Source organism: Phytophthora infestans, genomic scaffold (assembly GCF_000142945.1).
Source record: "Phytophthora infestans T30-4 supercont1.5 genomic scaffold, whole genome shotgun sequence".
NCBI lineage: Eukaryota > Oomycota > Peronosporomycetes > Peronosporales > Peronosporaceae > Phytophthora > Phytophthora infestans.
The window spans coordinates 1,693,478-1,709,946 of NW_003303754.1; the positions used below are offsets into that span (position 1 = coordinate 1,693,478).

Below are 16,469 nucleotides of genomic sequence, written 5' to 3' on the forward strand. Positions count from 1 at the left end.
AGCCCCGTTCTCATCAGCCTTTGGAGCTTGAGGATCCTGGAGGATACGCTTAGCTACTTGACGTAGCAAGGATGCGTCGAACTTCAACCCCAATTTACGTAATCGATCAAACTCGCTTAGCAACAAAGGATATATCCAGAGCACCCACTTGCTCCGAGGACGACCTCGGCCGGACAAAGCCTTAGAGTTCACTCGCTTTCTTCTATCTGATCGTAAACTCGACAGTGACACAGAACCCCGGAGTGGCGCTTGAAATTGATCTCGATTCTTCCACCAGGCCATCGCTTTGCTAAGGTTAGCATTGCGAGTAGACGAGTTAAAAATATCAGGAAATTGATCTACAGCTCTCGCGAACATGTTCTTCGCTCCCTTTGCTTTTTCGTATTCTTCCATCCAGGAGATGACACGACGGCGATGCTGGATGGTGGTAACCTGTTGTGACGCTCGAGATGATGTTGACGTTGGCAACTCAGTCACGACCACATTGGAAATAGAGATTATGTCGTCTTCAGAGCTCTCTTCTGAGTCGTCATCGTTGGCATTATCCTTCGAAGAGATCGAATCTTTTGCTCCCTGTAGCGCGAAAGCTTTTATGACGTGAGAGTAGGTTTATAATTTGCCTTTGTCATTTGTGAGATCGTTGCTTTCGAAGTGCACACGGACGAATCGCGATGATGGCCTACGTTTTCGAATGCATCTCTAATTCAAATGATTGTATTGTCAGATTTATCAGTAACGAATACATAAGTACATGCGAAGTCCATTTCGACTATGTCACGTTCGTCGCGTTTCGGATGCCATTCTGGCGTGACTGTTACTTGATCTTCACACTGAGCTAGATTTGCTAGCTGAAGCGTCATTGCGGCTGAGGCAGAAAAACGATCCCCTCTACCGATTGCAACCTGATTGTGACCGGTTAAATCGTAGGCTCTTCGCTACGGCGTAAACCGGGTCGATCCAACTTGTGATCACGGGTCCTATATAAACCTAGACTCGGAATGGGATAAAGGATTTGATACACTTTTCAAATAAAACCAATTTGATAAAGTACGATTGGGGTGGCTGCGAATCGCATTATTAATAGCTGAGATCAAGATAAATGAATTACAGACAATGACGGTGAAATCCGCCATACCTTTGAAACACACCCGAGCCCAAACATGGTTTTTCCACTAGTAAAAGCAGTTTCAGCCAATCCGTACGTCGTATTGGGTCGTCTCTGTACAATCAACCCAGGATGTGCTGATTCGTGTATCGGTTTTGTGCATTTTGAAATCGTTTAGTACTTTGTGTCCTTAAGCAGAAACTGCCACTTTCAACCAATCAAATAACTGGGCGGGTATTTCTGTCGCGCGTAATAATTTAATATTTAAAGAAGGATAGTGTTCAGACACCGGGCGGATTTCACCGTCGTTGTCTGCACAGAAATTGTGAGGGGATGAGAATTTAAAGTCGATTTCATGAACCGACAAGTAACCGATCAAAAGGCTAAAACAATCGTAAGACCAGATCAGCATGAGCGCTCAATGTCAGCGAGCCCGTCCACCATATTTACAGCAATACCATAATCGGTAGCTAAAGTCAAACCCGCTCCTCCCCATTCTATCCATGGGTATGATAACAGCAGAGCGAGGTCCCTTTTTCGAGAGTTGAAGAAGCCAACCATTTTTTATTTGGGATGCTTTCGAGCAATAGTTTTCAAAGAAACAACTGAGCCACTGCCAGATTCATTCGAGTTGTCGTGATTAATCCCAAACCGGAAATATTGCGAGTTCTGTAAGCGACTATTGTAACGTCAGTGCTCGAGTTTTTACTGTTATTGTTAAATAATAATATCTTCCTCTGGTGCTTACTGGTGAGCAAAAACGAATGCTGCGGAACAACACTACTGCTTTAGAAGAACTTTCAACAAGCGAATGAGTCTACTTCTCACCAGGTGGTGGATGTGAACACCTTGAGCACTAGCAAACTAAGTCTTGTGTTGCTGATACGCTGCCAGGAAGTGCCGTATCGCGGAATCACTAACGCCTTCGCTTCTCATGTACCGTGCAGCCTCTTCGTGCGACTTCATCCCTTGTTTCCACGAGGTGAAAATCATTTTCAGATACTCGCGGTCGTTCGCCATTCTGTGGAATTGAGTATTTGACAAACCCTTCAAAATCTTTAGCTCGCTTGCATTGAAGCCAAGTCCGCGTTCTTCTTCCGCGTAGGCAGCATACTTGATTGACCGGAGTGACCTTGGTTTAGCGTCGGTCTCGATGGACAGCGTGCTGCCAGAGGCAACGAGAGCTGTTGATTCAGAAAGCAACAGGATAACAGAGAGACGCATGTTTGGGCTAGTATTTGACGGATGTGGTGTCTTGCTGGCTTGCTGGTAAGTTTAGAACTGCATATGGCTGCGGGTCTCGAAAATTGAGCAGCTGGAGTCCACCGGACGGTCATGCGATTGGATTGATTTGCATGCCGCAGTGTCGATAATAAATCTGAAGCCTATCCCGATCACGCTCATGTGATATACTCGTCTGCCCTTGACACGCCTTTTGCGCCTTTTCAAACAATAGTATTTTTTGCGTTGGGCTTTCCCAGAGAGTGATTTTCATTCTAAGCTCACTGTAACCCATAAAATGCACCATAAATGTCTCTTTTACAGTCCATAACCTTGCGTTTCTAGTTTAATTAGCAATGCAGTTTATTCAACTTTCGAGAATTGAGTGCAGGATTTTTGGGAAATAATAACCTCCAAAGGACCATTGAAGACTTTAAACTAAGAAAACGAGCCTGTATCTGCTTGCATCTAATGAGAATAAGCATAGACATTAAATTGGACCCCATGATATCCCAAATAGTTTTACACGATAAGTAGGCTGCTGATGCAACTGAAATGAACACTTTATTGGTCATATGAAAACGAAGCCTGCGGCTGATTAACATGTCTTTCTCCTGGGGCCGTCATGGGGGCTGGATTCCTAAACATGCTTTAATTGGGTGCTCGTCGGTAGTTGTACCGTCGTAGTGGTACATTCTAGATACGTTAAGTAGATTTTCCCGGTTATTACTTGATTATACTTCTACTGTAATAGGTATTGTAGTTCTGGTGAGGCTGCATCCACAATGTTAATCTACAGTATTACATGTAGTTGTTTTTATCCGGGACCTACTGAACGTCATGAACCCGCCTATCTCAGTATCGGGTACGTGCACAGTACGACGAAGTAGTATTAAGACACAGGCCCTGCGGTTCACAGTGTGATCCCTGTGACAAAGGGAGCCCAAACGTCAATCGTAAATCTAGCTGTGGTATTACTGTATTAATAGTATTGGCACTGCCAATCGCAGGGTCTGCCAGGTGCATGTTACAGATGGAGGTACAGTACTGCTGTACAGTCAGAAAGTGCAGCAGTAGGTGGAGCTGAAATAAACGAAATAGGAGTACCCAAGAACGTACATCAGCATGAGTTCAAAAAAATGCTGGCAGATACAGGTACGTGCTAAATAGCACAACGAAGAGGCATTAAAGTGCACCATCTCAGCCTTGAGATCCAGGTTTCCTGGCTGGAGAATTTTTTCCTTGTGTGTGTACTAAATGTCGTCACGATTAGCAACGAAGAACTCGCCGAGATATTTCACGCGTACACTGCCAGGGATATGTCAAAGCAAGAGAGATTATACACTGTACAGTACACTGTATTCGCCGTTCAACGAAAAACAACCCCAATTCATTTTTGAAGCCCCTGTTCAAGCAAGCACGAAAAATATTTGTACGCTTTCGCTACGTCCAGTCATGGTGATTTCTATGCAAAGAGACACGATAATCTTCTTTAAAACTAGATCCATACAACATGTATAGTATGACACGGAGGTTGATGTTCCAAATCAGTGTAATTTGGGGAGAGTACTGTATGGCACCTGACAAAGTGCGACCCATTTAGATGTTAATTTCGGGTGAAACCACATTAAAACCGTATCGTTTACGATATCTCCTACTTCAGACATTAAAAATTGAAGTTGTTGTGTTGTATCCGTGGATATGGCCTGTTCTTGAATTTGCTGCTGGGCACTAAGTCGTATTCCTGATTTTTTGTTTTGAAAATGCTTGTCAATATCAGTCTAGCACCTTTTCTACTGTACAGTATCGCAAGCAAACTTCGATTATGACCAATGGCGGTGCTTTATTTAAAACAGATGGCTGCACGCTTAATGTGTCCTTCCGCGAGCTAATTATTGGCAGCAGTCTGAATCAGACTCTGATGGGGGTTGATAAAGAAGCAATACGAAGAGTGACAGCGCACAAATAGCTAGAGCTGTTCGAGCGAAATGATATTAACAGCTCTCACCAGCGGATCACTTTCAATTAGCGGAGGCAGGTCGTTCACGAACGGGACATTCAACTGGTACAGCTCGGGGTAATGTTTTTATTTTTTGGATTAATTATGAGATTAGCTAGTAATCTTACACGTAAATGTCGTACATGAGCGTTCGCTTAGGAGAGGGGCGATGCGGTATGAACTTGGAGATCTATCTGAGGTAGGAGATCTGGTATACGCTGCCTTCTTATCGCCAGAAATACAAATTTTAACATCATTTGACGGATTTTTTTCTTTCATTTTATATCCACTTAAAAAAAAACAGTATTATCATTTAACCGGTGGAATCAAATATGTATCGAGTACGGTTGGATATCACTGTATGATCATATCTTTAGTATGATAAAATGAACACATTTCATAATCAAATTTATACAACTGTCAAAGAGATTCAGAATTTTATACTTATCATCCCATCACCTTTCTTACATGTGTAGCCTGTTTGATCTTACAGTGCCTACCAAACGATCATGATAAGACGAGGCCATTTTTCCTTTGATGTTAATCTATCATGTATCTGTTTTAATCTAATCTTTCTTTTGATCTGGGAAATTCGCAGTTTGATTCAGAAACGGTGTGTTTATACAGTACTACAGCACTGGAATCAAGCAGCTGCCCGACCCCCCTCTCTCTTCAAATATGTCGCTATCCTAAGAGCTGACGGAGTGCGCAAACACGACGATACTAAAATACTTCTAAAATTAACACGAGTTAAATAAAAGTTGGAGAAAAAATAAAACGTTGTTGGACTTTTTTCCTTTCGCGAAGTATTAATGTACATTCCCCCAACGACGGAAAGGGCAATGGAACCAGGCGGTGAACTATCGTTCTCTTTGTTTTATGCTCAAATTGCTACTGTACCAGGGCATCTCTCATACTAACGAGTGTAGTAAAAGATATGTAAAAATCAATCAAAGTCGTGTGACGATTTCCGTTGCTGAAGGTAGGACGGGAAATTCTGTACTTCAAGTGTTAATGTCACGTATTCTTGGTACTGTATTGTATCCCTTTCCGGATGTGATAAATATGTTTTTCGTGCTGTTGACCTTTTCACGCACAAAACGTAAATTTCGCGCAAAAGTCTCGTCTTTTCGGGAAGGTGGACTTTCTTATTAGGGCGGGTACATTCGCGTGTCACTGGGAAAATCTTTCGTTCTACGGACATCCCAAGAATTGTTTTCTTAGCACTCATCAATGGCTTATAAAAAGTATGAGACAAGTTTTTATTTTAGTGCTCGCTGTGAAATGCATTTCTCAAAGGAGATTGCTCGTTTCTTACGCATTCAATTGGCAAATACATGAACAAGCTGTTGGCAGCAAACCTGGGCCGCTCCGGTGTCTCCGCTCTCAATTTGCTTAACTTCAGTTGCAGTACCTCCCGCCGTTATCGTTATCGTTATAGACATACCCTCAGTTGGGAGGCGTTCAAGTCTCCGTAGATCTCGACAGTTTTCTTTTTAATAGTCTTTTGCAGCTCCCAGACGCGGTCAGTTCCCTTAATAACGACTGGAAACGCCGTACCGACCATTCCAACGATCAAACACCATAGCTCCAGCTCTTGTGATGTGAGTTCCCGCTCGCATTCTCTGATCATGTATGCCATCTCGCAATTCTCTACCAACCACACGGTTAGAAAACGTAGCCGTTTCACATCTTGGAATAAAGTTTTTTCATTATTAAGTAAAAAGTGGTTAATAACCTCAATTATTACATTCCAACAGCTTTTACGAAAGCATCATAAAATTAAATTTGCTTGAAGCTGAGCGTTCTCCCCCAGCTCACGACAGTCGCTGCACTTCGTGAATGATGTTCGTCTCGTACAGAACAGAGTTTGCCCTCTCACCAGTCCGTGTGAAAAGCGCACTCATATCAGCTGGTGGCTGACCGGATAAGGGCAGCGAGAGCGACGACCTACCCACAACATGCATGAGACTTGCGACAGCGGCACCAAATAGCCCGGTACAGAAACTGCTAGCGTAGAAATCAAGCCTGCACGTCACGAAGTCGTCAATGGCGGCCCCCAGATAGCAGCCAATGCACGCGATGGTCGAGCAGATCTGGTCCAGCAGAGCATCGATCTCAGCAAGTGTTAGTGTCTCTCTTAGTCTGTACATGGCGTTCGTTGAGCTTAACCTAGTAAATATGGAGCTGCTTCTCATAACGCAGGTGCGTCTTTCCTCCCAAGTCACGTCGCATCCCCTGTACTCCACTACCTAGTGCCTCCAGCAATAATCCTGGACTGGAAACGTGACGGATAGGAATGGTTTTTGAGTGCACTTTCGAGTGCAGATACAAAACAACCAAGTCTTAGCCAGTGGTAACGCTTAAACCGGTAAGTGTCAGTCTTTATCGCTGTGGCAGCCTTGTTACATTTTCAAAGTCACGTAAATGAACCTAACAAGTGGTGGTGACGCTAATATTCCCTTTGCAGGCTAAAGAAAATCAATAACGATGAGCACTTTTTAATCAACTAAGAGCACAGCCCAAAACTTCTACCTTAAAGGTCCGTTTACACTCTGATATCTCCTCGACATTGTCATTTGACCGTATTGCCCACGTTCGGCACCTCAAGCATACTTTGCACTCGATAATTCATGAAAGAGCACTCGTAAACAATGCTGGTGGGTCTATTTTTGCTTCTTGAATATAAGATTATCTATGCCCCTAGCCTTTTTACGCTAATAAATTATGTATCAGCTAATTACGCTTAGGCTCTTGAGCATTTCTTTTTCTACAAGAGCTGGAGCTATGGTGTTTGATCGTTGGACGGTGTTTCCAGTCGTTATTAAGGGAACTGACCGCGTCTGGGAGCTGCAAAAGACTATTAAAAAGGAAACTGTCGAGATCTACGGAGACTTGAACGCCTCCCAACTGAGGGTATGTCTAGCCAATAACGATAACGGCGGGAGGTACTGCAACTGAAGTTAAGCAAATTGAGAGCGGAGACACCGGAGCGGCCCAGGTTTGCTGCCAACAGCTTGTTCATGTATTTGCCAATTGAATGCGTAAGAAACGAGCAATCTCCTTTGAGAAATGCATTTCACAGCGAGCACTAAAATAAAAACTTGTCTCATACTTTTTATAAGCCATTGATGAGTGCTAAGAAAACAATTCTTGGGATGTCCGTAGAACGAAAGATTTTCCCAGTGACACGCGAATGTACCCGCCCTAATAAGAAAGTCCACCTTCCCGAAAAGACGAGACTTTTGCGCGAAATTTACGTTTTGTGCGTGAAAAGGTCAACAGCACGAAAAACATATTTATCACATCCGGAAAGGGATACAATACAGTACCAAGAATACGTGACATTAACACTTGAAGTACAGAATTTCCCGTCCTACCTTCAGCAACGGAAATCGTCACACGACTTTGATTGATTTTTACATATCTTTTACTACACTCGTTAGTATGAGAGATGCCCTGGTACAGTAGCAATTTGAGCATAAAACAAAGAGAACGATCGTTCACCGCCTGGTTCCATTGCCCTTTCCGTCGTTGGGGGAATGTACATTAATACTTCGCGAAAGGAAAAAAGTCCAACAACGTTTTATTTTTTCTCCAACTTTTATTTAACTCGTGTTAATTTTTGAAGTATTTTAGTATCGTCGTGTTTGCGCACTCCGTCAGCTCTTAGGATAGCGAAATATTTGAAGAGAGAGGGGGGTCGGGCAGCTGCTTGATTCAAGTGCTGTAGTACTGTATAAACACACCGTTTCTGAATCAAACTGCGAATTTCCCAGATCAAAAGAAAGATTAGATTAAAACAGATACATGATAGATCAACATCAAAGGAAAGAGAAATGCAAATGGCCTCGTCTTATCATGATCGTTTGGTAGGCACTGTAAGATCAAACAGGCTACACATGTAAGAAAGGTGATGGGATGATAAGTATAAAATTCTGAATCTCTTTGACAGTTGTATAAATTTGATTATGAAATGTGTTCATTTTATCATACTAAAGATATGATCATACAGTGATATCCAACCGTACTTGATACATATTTGGTTCCACCGGTTAAATGATAATACTGTTTTTTTTTAAGTGGATATAAAATGAAAGAAAAAAATCCGTCAAATGATGTTAAAATTTGTATTTCTGGCGATAAGAAGGCAGCGTATACCAGATCTCCTACCTCAGATAGATCTCCAAGTTCATACCGCATCGCCCCTCTCCTAAGCGAACGCTCATGTACGACATTTACGTGTAAGATTACTAGCTAATCTCATAATTAATCCAAAAAATAAAAACATTACCCCGAGCTGTACCAGTTGAATGTCCCGTTCGTGAACGACCTGCCTCCGCTAATTGAAAGTGATCCGCTGGTGAGAGCTGTTAATATCATTTCGCTCGAACAGCTCTAGCTATTTGTGCGCTGTCACTCTTCGTATTGCTTCTTTATCAACCCCCATCAGAGTCTGATTCAGACTGCTGCCAATAATTAGCTCGCGGAAGGACACATTAAGCGTGCAGCCATCTGTTTTAAATAAAGCACCGCCATTGGTCATAATCGAAGTTTGCTTGCGATACTGTACAGTAGAAAAGGTGCTAGACTGATATTGACAAGCATTTTCAAAACAAAAAATCAGGAATACGACTTAGTGCCCAGCAGCAAATTCAAGAACAGGCCATATCCACGGATACAATACAACAACTTCAATTTTTAATGTCTGAAGTAGGAGATATCGTAAACGATACGGTTTTAATGTGGTTTCACCCGAAATTAACATCTAAATGGGTCGCACTTTGTCAGGTGCCATACAGTACTCTCCCCAAATTACACTGATTTGGAACATCAACCTCCGTGTCATACTATACATGTTGTATGGATCTAGTTTTAAAGAAAATTATCGTGTCTCTTTGCATAGAAATCACCATGACTGGACGTAGCGAAAGCGTACAAATATTTTTCGTGCTTGCTTGAACAGGGGCTTCAAAAATGAATTGGGGTTGTTTTTCGTTGAACGGCGAATACAGTGTACTGTACAGTGTATAATCTCTCTTGCTTTGACATATCCCTGGCAGTGTACGCGTGAAATATCTCGGCGAGTTCTTCGTTGCTAATCGTGACGACATTTAGTACACACACAAGGAAAAAATTCTCCAGCCAGGAAACCTGGATCTCAAGGCTGAGATGGTGCACTTTAATGCCTCTTCGTTGTGCTATTTAGCACGTACCTGTATCTGCCAGCATTTTTTTGAACTCATGCTGATGTACGTTCTTGGGTACTCCTATTTCGTTTATTTCAGCTCCACCTACTGCTGCACTTTCTGACTGTACAGCAGTACTGTACCTCCATCTGTAACATGCACCTGGCAGACCCTGCGATTGGCAGTGCCAATACTATTAATACAGTAATACCACAGCTAGATTTACGATTGACGTTTGGGCTCCCTTTGTCACAGGGATCACACTGTGAACCGCAGGGCCTGTGTCTTAATACTACTTCGTCGTACTGTGCACGTACCCGATACTGAGATAGGCGGGTTCATGACGTTCAGTAGGTCCCGGATAAAAACAACTACATGTAATACTGTAGATTAACATTGTGGATGCAGCCTCACCAGAACTACAATACCTATTACAGTAGAAGTATAATCAAGTAATAACCGGGAAAATCTACTTAACGTATCTAGAATGTACCACTACGACGGTACAACTACCGACGAGCACCCAATTAAAGCATGTTTAGGAATCCAGCCCCCATGACGGCCCCAGGAGAAAGACATGTTAATCAGCCGCAGGCTTCGTTTTCATATGACCAATAAAGTGTTCATTTCAGTTGCATCAGCAGCCTACTTATCGTGTAAAACTATTTGGGATATCATGGGGTCCAATTTAATGTCTATGCTTATTCTCATTAGATGCAAGCAGATACAGGCTCGTTTTCTTAGTTTAAAGTCTTCAATGGTCCTTTGGAGGTTATTATTTCCCAAAAATCCTGCACTCAATTCTCGAAAGTTGAATAAACTGCATTGCTAATTAAACTAGAAACGCAAGGTTATGGACTGTAAAAGAGACATTTATGGTGCATTTTATGGGTTACAGTGAGCTTAGAATGAAAATCACTCTCTGGGAAAGCCCAACGCAAAAAATACTATTGTTTGAAAAGGCGCAAAAGGCGTGTCAAGGGCAGACGAGTATATCACATGAGCGTGATCGGGATAGGCTTCAGATTTATTATCGACACTGCGGCATGCAAATCAATCCAATCGCATGACCGTCCGGTGGACTCCAGCTGCTCAATTTTCGAGACCCGCAGCCATATGCAGTTCTAAACTTACCAGCAAGCCAGCAAGACACCACATCCGTCAAATACTAGCCCAAACATGCGTCTCTCTGTTATCCTGTTGCTTTCTGAATCAACAGCTCTCGTTGCCTCTGGCAGCACGCTGTCCATCGAGACCGACGCTAAACCAAGGTCACTCCGGTCAATCAAGTATGCTGCCTACGCGGAAGAAGAACGCGGACTTGGCTTCAATGCAAGCGAGCTAAAGATTTTGAAGGGTTTGTCAAATACTCAATTCCACAGAATGGCGAACGACCGCGAGTATCTGAAAATGATTTTCACCTCGTGGAAACAAGGGATGAAGTCGCACGAAGAGGCTGCACGGTACATGAGAAGCGAAGGCGTTAGTGATTCCGCGATACGGCACTTCCTGGCAGCGTATCAGCAACACAAGACTTAGTTTGCTAGTGCTCAAGGTGTTCACATCCACCACCTGGTGAGAAGTAGACTCATTCGCTTGTTGAAAGTTCTTCTAAAGCAGTAGTGTTGCTCCGCAGCATTCGTTTTTGCTCACCAGTAAGCACCAGAGGAAGATATTATTATTAAACAATAACAGTAAAAACTCGAGCACTGACGTTACAATAGTCGCTTACAGAACTCGCAATATTTCCGGTTTGGGATTAATCACGACAACTCGAATGAATCTGGCAGTGGCTCAGTTGTTTCTTTGAAAACTATTGCTCGAAAGCATCCCAAATAAAAAATGGTTGGCTTCTTCAACTCTCGAAAAAGGGACCTCGCTCTGCTGTTATCATACCCATTGATAGAATGGGGAGGAGCGGGTTTGACTTTAGCTACCGATTATGGTATTGCTGTAAATATGGTGGACGGGCTCGCTGACATTGAGCGCTCATGCTGATCTGGTCTTACGATTGTTTTAGCCTTTTGATCGGTTACTTGTCGGTTCATGAAATCGACTTTAAATTCTCATCCCCTCACAATTTCTGTGCAGACAACGACGGTGAAATCCGCCCGGTGTCTGAACACTATCCTTCTTTAAATATTAAATTATTACGCGCGACAGAAATACCCGCCCAGTTATTTGATTGGTTGAAAGTGGCAGTTTCTGCTTAAGGACACAAAGTACTAAACGATTTCAAAATGCACAAAACCGATACACGAATCAGCACATCCTGGGTTGATTGTACAGAGACGACCCAATACGGCGTACGGATTGGCTGAAACTGCTTTTACTAGTGGAAAAACCATGTTTGGGCTCGGGTGTGTTTCAAAGGTATGGCGGATTTCACCGTCATTGTCTGTAATTCATTTATCTTGATCTCAGCTATTAATAATGCGATTCGCAGCCACCCCAATCGTACTTTATCAAATTGGTTTTATTTGAAAAGTGTATCAAATCCTTTATCCCATTCCGAGTCTAGGTTTATATAGGACCCGTGATCACAAGTTGGATCGACCCGGTTTACGCCGTAGCGAAGAGCCTACGATTTAACCGGTCACAATCAGGTTGCAATCGGTAGAGGGGATCGTTTTTCTGCCTCAGCCGCAATGACGCTTCAGCTAGCAAATCTAGCTCAGTGTGAAGATCAAGTAACAGTCACGCCAGAATGGCATCCGAAACGCGACGAACGTGACATAGTCGAAATGGACTTCGCATGTACTTATGTATTCGTTACTGATAAATCTGACAATACAATCATTTGAATTAGAGATGCATTCAAAAACGTAGGCCATCATCGCGATTCGTCCGTGTGCACTTCGAAAGCAACGATCTCACAAATGACAAAGGCAAATTATAAACCTACTCTCACGTACAACTACGGCAGCTACTTTCTTTTCGCTTATTTCAGCTTAAAATAAAACAAAATCTAAAAAGGTCGCACTTTGTCAGGTGCCGTACAGTACTCTCCCCAAATTACCCTGATTTGGAACAGCAACGTCCGTGTCATACTATATGGATTCTAATTTTAAAGAAGGTTATCGTGTATCCATGCATAGAAACCACCTTGACTGGACATGGCGAAAGCGTACAAACGTTTTCGTGCTTGCTTCAACAGGGGCTTAAGTAAATGAATTGAAGTTTTTTTTTCGCTGTGTCGCGGTCTACAGTTAGATGGTGGACTTACAATGCTAGCTGACTGCGTGCAGAAAATCTATTCGCTCCAGATTGTCCGCACCGCGTTCAAGCAAGTAAGACATACGGCTAAGTCGGTGAAGCTCCAAGTGCGAGAGATCGGCAAGCAACTGGTCGTGGCGGGAATTGGAGCCGGACGCCAACTTCGAGGGACCTGCAGCAAAAAGGAGCTTTTCACTTTTTGCGAGGTTGAGTGAGGAATTCAATCGTGAATTTACCTTTTAGCAAAAACAAACGAATACATCAACGTTTATACTACTTTTTAGACGCGTCGCTAATACTATTACTTCCTACGTGGGCCAAGAGACACGACCATTACGAGAGGAGGCCCGCGACAATTTGGTGGAGAAGGAGGGTATATGCTTGGGGAATATCGTAGGAGTACAAGCGTGGAAAAAAGTCTTGGCAGCTGAGCGCCAAGAAGGAAGGTGAAATGAGTGGGAAGAGCATGAGGCGCTCATGGGTGTTCCGGCGAAGGACTTGGAGGATAGGGGGATGGGCTCCACCGTTGGAAACCGAGCCCATTGAGATCCTTGAGGAATAAGAGGAAGTACGGGCTGAGGGAGCTGCTGGCGGCGACACACAGTAGAGGCCTCAGAGAAGGAAAAGCCAGGGAGATAGCGAGGAACGTGGCACGCCTCAAGCGATCTGATCCCGGTCCTGGAGGATACGAATCACGAACGGGTCACGTGGAAGGCGAGGGCATGCAACGCCGTCTCCAGGAACGAGGAGGACGGCTGAGGCTGTGCAAGGGGCGCCTCTAGTTAGGAAGATTTCCAACACGGTCCTAGAGCAGTGGACACGCCAACCAGCGCTCAGCGAAGCAGCGACACCTGAAAGGACGACGACGGGTCCATGGAAGCTTCGGTGATGGACTCAGGAGGTCGCCAAGAGGTTAGGCTGGCCTCGTATCGGACTCGTCCCTTGCTGCAACCGGTGGACGACGCTGGAGGAGACGTACCAACGGTCACGTCAGTGTACGATCGATCCAACAAGAAAGTCGGCGTACCCCGGGGGCTGCACCTGTTGAAACTGGGACACCAACGCAAGCGTACGTATCGAGTAGAAGTCAAGGAACGACGCATGTTCGTTCAACGAGGACATCAACAAGAGGATATGGAACGCCGTGGACGTACCCAGTCTTGCAGGCGCTCATCATCGACAGTGTCGCCCAAGTGCTACAGAGGTCCGCGATGACGAACGGAGCGCAAGTGCTGTCACCGCGAACTAAAGCTACGGGGCACGTGCCACGTACCGTGCCAACGCCGACTTGACCACTGACGTCTCCAATGATTGGGTACCAATGACCTATGACCCCAAGAATGATGACGCAAACGCCGGTTTTGACATCTAGCCGAATGCCGATAGCTGCCATTCCCTCGTACGGAGGGGGGTCGATACAAGTGATGATTATACGTTAACCGGTGGAGGTAGTGGAACGTCTCAGCGGAACGCGTTCTTTCCTTCTTTCCAACCACCGGTGACGTCGAGGCCAGTGTGGACTGCTGCTGGAACGATACCCGCGTGACCCGCTGCGTCCGCGCGGCAGCCACCTGCCAGTCCCAGAAGCGGAACGTACGGAATGCCGTTCAAGAGGACGTCATTCATGGATAGTGCAACGTTCCAGGGACAAGCAAGAGCCCAAGGTCAAGAAGGGAGCGTGGGTGCCCAGAGAAGAAGGTACACATCGAATGCGGTACTTCCGCAAGGGTAAGTGACGAGTCAGTACTACGACCAAAGTGTCCGCAATGAGTCGCACGAGCCTGAAAGAGGTGCACAGTAGGCCGCTTCGACTGTTGATATCCAGACGGAATCGAAGAACGCCGTGAAAGTCATTGTTCCGTTTTACTCAGAGACGCCCACGTATGAAAGGGCGGCCGCGTTCTTGCGTTCCTTCGCGAGGTGCACGCATGGTATGGACGATCAAAAGTGGTTGACGTCCTTCATGCAGTGCTTTAAGGGCAAGTTGGGTAAAGAATGGTGGTACAATGCGAGGATTAAGGATTTTAAAACGCTTCGAGCGAGGTTCCATAACCGCCAGACGCTGCTTCAGTTGTGGAACTGACTCAAGGCCGCAAAAAGGAACTATGGCGAGTCTGCGGAGGAGCGAGAAGACAGGGTCGTCACAATATGCGAGGCCCGGAGCTATCACGAGCCACGTTTACAATATGAGCTCTTCCTCGATGGGTCACGGAACAAGCAGATGCGGGCTGTTTTGAGCGCGAGCTTGGCTGAGTCGATCCGGCAAGCGTGTGCACTATTGCTGTACAAGAATCTGCACCTCCTTGGTTAAGAAGTGGACGACTTTGCGAATAGTGGAATGACGTCGAGAAACTTGAGCGCAGTGACGGCTACACCGATGTTCCAGCAGCTTTAACAAATCGCCAGTTGATGCTAAATCAGCAGCAGGATTCTGGCACGTTTCAAGGGCACGTTAGCACCGTGGCGCCTACGAATGCTTCAAGGCTCGGGGTTTATAGCTCAGAGCGGTAATGTTGCTGGCTCGACGCTCGGATCTCTTCGCATCAGGCTGGAGCCTGACACGCGTACCACGGAAGGAGAAGTATTTTGCGGGCGATGTGGAAGCATTGGATGTGGCCGTGAGATGTATCCGCGTGACCAAGGCCGTTGCAATCGGTGCAACAAGCTTGGGCACTAATCAATGGCGTGCAACTGGCCGAGACGCCGGGGAAATTAGCGGAACGATGAACGTCGCCAAACGGACTGTCTACTATGTGCCAAAGTGGGTCACCTGGTGGCGAGGCGCCCGAGCCTCGACACACTGCGAGGAATGATGCGGAACGTGGCTACACCCGCTAGTACATCCCAACAATGAAGGAACAGGAGGAAGGGGAAGGAAGTGTCGCTCCTTCCTCTTGCCTAGTTGGAAACACAAAGAGAGATGAACGTTCACCGCGACAAAACATGGCGGGTGGACCTCAGGGGGCTCTCCGGAGAGGTGTGATGAGCAATGAAGGTGCACGTGACGTTCCTGTCGTGAGCGTAAGGACTGAAATTGTGGAAACCAAAAATTTGAGCGAGCGAAGAGAGCAGTCCACGGAGCGGACTAGCATAGCAAGATACGAGAAGAGAAAGGGCGCCATGCCCGCACGAGACGGAGTGGTCGCTGAGATAGCAACGGAACGTTTCGCTGCGACGCTAAACTAAACAAAAGCACGACCGCACGTTCTGAGTTGGTACAGGACGAAGGACGCCTCTGGCGCCAGGTGACGTCGGTTATCGACAGGTGAAGACAGGTCAAGCAAGCACAGAAGCTCAGAATGCCAAAAAGACGAAGGGTGTACAAAGGAGAAGGATTTGACGCCCCTACTAACGGCTGTTTACCGACGAGGCGCTGGACATGTCCGAGCACGGTGACGACCAGGTAGTACAGAATGAACCCGAGGAGTACGAGAAAGAACTGGAAGAATGATTGTTCCTGATGAACAAAGAAGGGGTTCTGCTACGTGCCAAGCAGAACACGGATGAACCAGTGAAGCCGACACTCGCGGAAATGAGTACCGAGCTTGAATACCAGACGGCGTGTTGGAACGTACCCGGGAGATCTCGTCTGGAGAGCTCGGAACGCCAGAGTATTGGCTGGACCGGTACGCCCACTCACTAGAGAAGTCAACAGAGGTGAAGCGTGCAAATCGGGACTTAAAATATATCGAAGGAACGGAAGAGAATTCGACGACTGTAGCTGGTTCAGTTATGACGA

The 16,469-nt window shown here is 45.4% G+C and overlaps 2 protein-coding genes across 2 annotated transcripts; one reads left to right on the top strand and one right to left on the bottom strand.

Moving 5' to 3' along the window:
• Nucleotides 1-1,969: 1,969 nt before the first annotated feature.
• On the bottom strand, nt 1,970-2,329 carry PITG_04164 (secreted RxLR effector peptide protein, putative; the record flags this gene model as incomplete). Its single annotated transcript, XM_002905812.1, has 1 exon — nt 1,970-2,329. One exon carries the CDS (start codon nt 2,327-2,329, stop codon nt 1,970-1,972), a length of 360 nt encoding a protein of 119 aa, XP_002905858.1.
• An 8,364-nt stretch (nt 2,330-10,693) lies between these two features.
• Nucleotides 10,694-11,053, top strand: PITG_04165 (secreted RxLR effector peptide protein, putative; the record flags this gene model as incomplete). Its single annotated transcript, XM_002905813.1, has 1 exon — nt 10,694-11,053. One exon carries the CDS (start codon nt 10,694-10,696, stop codon nt 11,051-11,053), a length of 360 nt encoding a protein of 119 aa, XP_002905859.1.
• Nucleotides 11,054-16,469: the final 5,416 nt, after the last annotated feature.